At 35.3% G+C, this 6,995-nt stretch overlaps 1 protein-coding gene and 1 pseudogene across 1 annotated transcript; both read right to left on the bottom strand.

The window, feature by feature from the left end:
* Nucleotides 1-859: 859 nt before the first annotated feature.
* Nucleotides 860-1,423, bottom strand: LOC141493963 (heterogeneous nuclear ribonucleoprotein A1 pseudogene; annotated as a pseudogene).
* A 135-nt stretch (nucleotides 1,424-1,558) lies between these two features.
* LOC141493964 (heterogeneous nuclear ribonucleoprotein A1-like) lies at nucleotides 1,559-2,011 on the bottom strand. The gene has a single exon (XM_074195184.1). It carries the CDS (start codon nucleotides 2,009-2,011, stop codon nucleotides 1,559-1,561), a length of 453 nt encoding a protein of 150 aa, XP_074051285.1.
* Between the last annotated feature and the right edge of the window lie 4,984 nt (nucleotides 2,012-6,995).

Below are 6,995 nucleotides of genomic sequence, written 5' to 3'. Positions count from 1 at the left end.
AGCATTGTCTGATATCTCAAAATTTCAAGTCTAATTCAAAAAGTACTGATAATGTACACTTGGAATTGTAATGGAATGAGATACATGACATTATTATTCTTTTTTCAGGTTCTTTTTTTCATCATAACATTATTATTCTTGTTATTATCGATTAACATGTAATTAACATGTAATTCAAGAGTTGCAGGTTGTTTTACAATAAATCACTTGATCTTCACCATAACCCTGTGAGGTATTTTACAGATTAAGAAATTAAGGTTTTTATAAGTTAAATGATTTGCTGATATATTAAGACTCTGAGATGTCAAGTATTACTACTTTTAATTATGTAGTGATTTTTAAAATTATACTAGATCAGTCTATCTATGAACAGTTAATCTCTTTCCCTTTATCTTAAATTTATTTCTACAGAGTGTTGTGTGATTTTCTTGGCAAAGCTTCCAAATATTTCTTGGTAGTTAGATTTCCCTATATTTTGAATATTCTGAAGTTATTTTATTTTTTAATTTTTTTTTTTTTAAAAAGACACATTTATTCAGCGTCCTGATCAGACTATTACATTTAGCAATCAACAGCATGGTTGCAAAAAAAAAAATCTACATTAAAACCCTTTGTTGGAATGCTTTACACTTTCCACAGAACAGAAACTAAAATAACCTGTTATACAATTAGTCACAAATACAGTCCTGGTGTTTTTTTTGCCCATACACAAAAAGTATTGTCTAAAACATGTCTTCTTGTAGCAGCTAGGCCCTGGCACCACTGTGCTTGGCTGAGTTCACAAATCTGTTGTAACCTGTAGCTTCCCTGTTACTTCTCTGGCTCTCCTCTCCTGCTAAGCTTTGTTTCCTAACAGTAATTAGAATCTTCTGCCACTGCCGTAACTACTGCTACTACTGGAACCACCAGAGCCACCTTGGTTACTTGGTTTGGCAAAATATTGGCCCCCACCATAAGGGCCTGAGCTCCTGCCTCCAAAGTTCCCTCCCTTCATGGGACCAAAATTTGAAGACTGATTGTTGTAATTGCCAAAATCATTGTAGCTTCCACCACCTCCAAAGTTGCTTCCACTACCACCGCCAAAGCCGCCTCCACCTCCTCCATTGTTATAGCTGTCATTGCTGCCACTCCCGCTATAGCCACTGCCCTGGTTTCCATAACCCTGTCCACCACTTTCATAGCCTCTGTTTCCTCCAGAGTAACCAGGGCCACCTCCTCCATAACCACCGTCATTTCCAAATCCATTGTAGCCATCTCCACTGCCACCATATCCTCCCCCACCACGACTGCCACCAAAACCACCACGACCACTGAAGTTCCCACCACGGCCAAAGTTATCATTTCCACCAAAGCCACCTCCCTGGCCACCACCAAAGTTTCCAGAACCACTTTGACCTCTTTGACTAGATGAAGCACTGGCCATTTCTTGCTTAGACAAGGCTTTCCTTACTTCACAGTTGTGGCCTTTCACAGTAGGGTATTCTTGAATGACAATCTTATCCACAGAATCATGGTCATCAAAAGTAACAAAAGCAAAGCCTCTCTTTTTGCCACTGCCTCAGTCAGTCATGATTTCAATCATTTCAATTTTTCCATATTGTTCAAAATAGTCTCTTAAGTGATGTTCTTCAGTGTCTTCCTTAATGCCACCCACGAAGATCTTTTTCACAGTTAAGTGGGCACCTGGCCTTTGAGAGTCCTCTCTGGAAACAGCTCTCTTTGGTTCAACAACTCTGCCATCCATTTTGTGAGGTCTTGAATTTATGGCTGCATCTACCTCTTCCACTGTGGCATAGGTAACAAAACCAAAGCCCCTGGACCGTTTGGTGTTTGGATCCCTCATTACCACGCAGTCTGTAAGCGTGCCCCATTGCTCAAAATGGCTCCGTAGGCTCTCGTCGGTCGTCTCAAAGCTCAGGCCTCCGATGAAGAGCTTCTGCAACTGCTCGGGCTCCTTGGTCGACTCTGACTTCGACATGGCGAAAGCGATAGCAGTCGCTTCAGTGATCATTCTCCAACCTGAAGTTATTTTAAAGGAGCCTCTTTTTTAAAAATCTCTTCTTGATGGACCTTATTGGTAATATACATAAAAGCCTGTGATTTGTGGAAGTTTGTTTTATTTTCTACTATACAAATTATTAATCGCTTCAGTTATTTTCTGATCACAGACTGAGTTTCATATCATTTCAAAAAAAAAGTTTCTTCTTTTTGGTTATTCTGCCAATCCAATCCTTTATTATACTTAATTGAAATAGCTAGTATTTCAGAATGGTAGTAAATGATAAAGGTTTAAATGAATATACTTCCTTTATTTTGATCTTATGAGTAGCTTTTTCTTCTTTCCTTCTTTCTCTCTTCCTCCTTCCTCTTTCTTTCTCTTTGCTTGTTTGTTTCTCTCTTTGTGTCTTTCCTCCTTTCTTTTTCCTTCCTTCCTTCTTTCCTTCCTTCCTTCCTTCCTTCCTTCCTTCCTTCCTTCCTTCCTTCCTTCCTTCCTTCCTTCCTTCCTTCCTTCCTTCCTTCCTTTGTTTCCTTTCTTTCTTCTTTCTTTCATATCTATCAATATGATCATGAAATTATAATTGCATTATTATTGCATTTTCCTGTTATTAAACCAATATTGCATTCTTAACACGTATCTGTGCAAACAACTGGTCATAGTATTTAATAATATAATATGTTCCTATAAATTTATTGCTAATATCTTATTCAATATTTTACACTGATATTCATTGGAGATCTGGGTTTATACCTTTCTCTTTATTTCTACATGATTTTAGATTTAGGACTACATTTCAAATAAGGAGTTTGGTAGAATGTTCCTTTATTCTACTTTTGCAAATGATTCATCCAATATTTATTTGTTCTTTGAAGGTTTCACAGAAATTCACTTGTAGATCCTTTTATTCAAGATATTTTTGAGTGTTCCTTATTTCTCATTAAATTTCTTTTTTTGAGACTTACTTATTTAAATTCTTTCTTGACTATTAAAGTGGGTATCACATATTACAGTTATCAATTTAATTTAAGCTATTTTATGGCACTTGATTAGATCAAATAGGCAATACAAACATTTGTTCTGATATGTTTTTAATTTTTGATAGTAGCAATTTGATATTCCTTTTTATCAAATTAACTGATGATTTATCTATTTTATTAGATTTTTATAAAGATCTTATATTTACTCATAATTTCAGTCTTTGTATTTTTAGTTTCATTGCTCCTTTGATTTTCAGCATTTTTTGCTTTTTTATTCCATTAAAAATTAAAATAAAAAGTGTTCTATGCTCAATTGATTTATTTTTTTTTCTCACATTTGTTGATTGAGGGATTTAGAAGTATAAATTTTCCCCAAATGACAGCTTCGGTTCCATCCCAAAAGATTTGATATGTTATCTCATTGCAATTAGGAAACAATGACTTCTATATATTTAACTTCTATAGTCTCAGTCTCCTCATCTTCATATGGAAACAATCTGCTCTGAAAGGTAGAGTGTGGTGACTCAAATAATTTTCAGGCATCCACTGTTTCAGAAGACCCATGACCCCATGTTGACAGTATCTCTAAATAATCTGAAAGCTACATCAACACAGCCAGAGGCCACCAAGGAACTATGTCAACAGTGGTACACCTTGAACTTTGACATACTCCCATTTCAATCAATGCTTTTATAGCTTTAACTGAGTGATCTTCCTAGTATAGGCAGTACTAAGGGAAAAAAAGGAAAAAAAAATTACTACTGTCTCATTCAAGAGTACCATGATTTTTAAGAAAAGGAAAATAAAAACACCCATTCCCCCCCCCCCATTCTCAAAAATCCCACTATCTCTCCTTCCCTAATAGGTATCATCCCATATCTTTCCTGTCTTTTGTGACTAAATTCTTTGAGAAGGTCATCTATAATCAGTGCTTCCAACTTCCTTTTCTTTTCCTCTCTTAACTCTCTGACAGCTCATCTTTTAAGTGTAACTATTCTCTGAAGTTAACAATCATCTTAATTGCCAAATTTAATAGCCTTTTCTTAGTTTTTATCCTTTTGACAATGTTTACCACCCTATTCTCTTTCATATTCACTGTTCTCTAGGTTACTGTTACCTAGAACTTATCTTCTAGTTCTTTCCCTATCAGTTTGACTGCTCCTTCTCAGTCTTCTTTGCTAGATATTGATCCAGGTCACATTCATTAACCATGTATGTTTCCTGAGGTTCAATCTTGGTTCCCCTTCTCTTATCCATCTATATTATTTCACATTGTCTTCTTATCAGCTCCTATAGCTTTTGCAATCATTATGCTTATGCTAATGATTGTCACTGATAATCACACTTTGGATCTCTAATTACCTCTTAGAAATCTCAAACTGAATGAGTTATAGAAATCTTAATCTCCATATGTTCCAAATTGCATTTGTAATATTTTCCACCTAGCTCCCTTCCACTCCTACATCGTCCTAAGTCCCCTATTACTATCAAGAATACCACCATCACCTCAGTCCCTCTAACTCACAACCTTGGTGTCATCCAAAGCTTCTTACTTTCTCTCATGCCCCCACTTCCAAACAGTCATAAAACCCTGTTGATTTTATCTTTTCACATCTCTTATATAATACCTCCTTCCTTCTTTTGACATTGCTACCTAGTTTTGACCTTTATCATCTCATACTTGAACTCCTGCAATTGTTGTCACTGTTTGATCTTTTTTTGACTTTAAGTCTTTATTCACTCCAGTACATCCTCCATTTGGTCTTTAAAGTGATCTTTCTAATGTAGTAAACTGGGAAACAATCTTTACAACTAGTATTTCTGACAAAGGACTCATTCCTAAAATATATAGAGAACTGAGTCAAATTTAAAAAAAAAAAACAAGACATTCATTCTCCCAATTGACAAATGGTCAAAGGATATGCAAAGGAAATTTACAGATGAGGAAATCAAAGCAATCCATAGTCATGTGAAAAATTGCTCTAAATCATTACTTAGCAGCAAAATGCAAATTAAAGCATCTCCGAGGTACCACGTCACACCTCTCAGACTGACCATTATGATCAGGAAGGACAATGATCATTGTTGGAAGTGATGTGAGAGGGTGGCTAGGTGGCACAGTGGATAGAGCACTGGCCCTGGAGTCAGGAGTACCTGAGTTCAAATCTGGCCTCAGACCCTTAATAATTACCTAGCTGTGTGGCCTTGGGCAAGCCACTTAACCCCATTGCCTTGCAAAACCTAAAAAAGAAAAAAAAGGAAGTGATGTGGGAATCTGGGACACTAATACATTGGTTGGTGGAACTGTGAACTCATCCAGCCTTTCTGGAGAGTAATATGGAATTACGCCCAAAGTGCAACAAAAATGTGCATTCCATTTGATACAGCAATACCACTACTGGGTCTAAGAAGAGATGATGAAAAAGGGTAAAAAGATCACTTGTACAAAAATATTCATAGCAGCCCTGTTTGTGGTGGCAAAGAAATGGAAATTAAGTTATTGTCCATCAATTGGGGAATGGCTTAGCAAACTGTGGTATATGTATGCCATGGAACACTATTCTATTAGAAGGGATGGGAGGGATGGGAATTCATTGAAGCCTGGAGGGATTTGAATGAACTGATGATGCTGAGTGAGATGAGCAGAAACAGGAAAGCACTTTATACCCTAACAGCAACATGGGGGTGATAATCAACCTTAATGGACTTGCTCATTCCATCATTGCAACAATCAGGGTCAGTTTTGGGCTATCTAAAATGGAGAATACCATCTGTATCCAGAAAAAGAATTGTGGAGTTTGAACAAAAACCAAAGACTATTACCTTCAATTTAGGGAAAAAAATACTGTTATCTTATGTAATTTTGCTATCTCTTATACTTTATTTTTCTTCCTTAAATATATGATTTCCCTCTCATCACATTCAGTTTGGATCTTTTGTATACCATGCAAACAATGTATAGACTGGCAAATTAACTTCTGTGGGGTTGGGGGAGGGAAGCAAGATTAGGGGAAAAATTGTAAAATGCAAAATAAATAAAATCTTCAAAAAGCTAAAATAAAGTGATCTTTCTAAAAAAGCAAATCTGACCATGTCACCTCCTCCTACAAGAAGCTCCAGTGGTCTCTCCTTTCATCACCTCTAGGATAAAAAAGTCTTTTTTTAGACTTAAGTGGCTTCAGGGCCAGTGCTCTATCCACTGTGCCCCCAAGTGTTTTTTAAGGTGATTAAAAGTTATTTAGTATTTTATTTTCCCAGATATATATATATATATATATATATATATATATATATATATATATATATATATATAAACACAACTTTTAACATTCATTTTTAAACTTTCAGTTCCATATTCTCTCCCTTCACTTTCAATTGAGGCAAGAAATTTAGTATAGGTTTTACATATGTAGTCAAGCAAACCATATTTCCATATTAGTCATTGTAAAAGAAAATATAGACCATAGACTATAAAGTTAAAAAAATGCTTCAATTTGTATTCAGACTCCATCAGTTCTTTATCTAGGAATTGGATAGCATTTTTTCATTTTAAGTCTTTCAGAGTCATCTTGGATGATTGTATTGCTGAGAATAACTAAGTCATTCATAGTTGATCACCATAAAAAATTGTTGAGACTGTGTGCAAGGCTGTACTACTATGTACAGTGTTTTCCTGGTTCCACTCCTTTCATTCTGTATCAGTTCATGTAAATTTTTTCAGGTTTCTATGAAAGCATCCTGTTCCTTATTTCTTTTTGTACAATAATATTCCATCACAATAATATACCACATCTTGGTCAGCCGTCTCCTAATTGAAGAACATCTTTTTTTAATTTCCATTTCTTTACTACTAGAAAAGAGATGTTATAATTTTTATATAACTACATATACATACATATTAATATATAAATATACATACATGTGTATATATGTATATCCTTTTCTTTCTTTAAAAATTCTATTTTGGGATAGAGACTAGTAGTGGTATTTCTGGGTCAAAGGATATGCAGCTTTATAGC

The sequence above is a fragment of the Macrotis lagotis genome, chromosome 7 (genome assembly GCF_037893015.1).
Source record: "Macrotis lagotis isolate mMagLag1 chromosome 7, bilby.v1.9.chrom.fasta, whole genome shotgun sequence".
Lineage (NCBI taxonomy): Eukaryota > Metazoa > Chordata > Mammalia > Peramelemorphia > Peramelidae > Macrotis > Macrotis lagotis.
Note: the sequence above shows the minus strand (reverse complement) of the source record. Positions and strands in the feature narration are given on the sequence as shown.

Excerpts from the sequence above, each read along its gene's own strand:
- LOC141493964 (XM_074195184.1), bottom strand. The coding sequence starts at position 2,011 with ATGATCACTGAAGCGACTGCTATCGCTTTCGCCATGTCGAAGTCAGAG.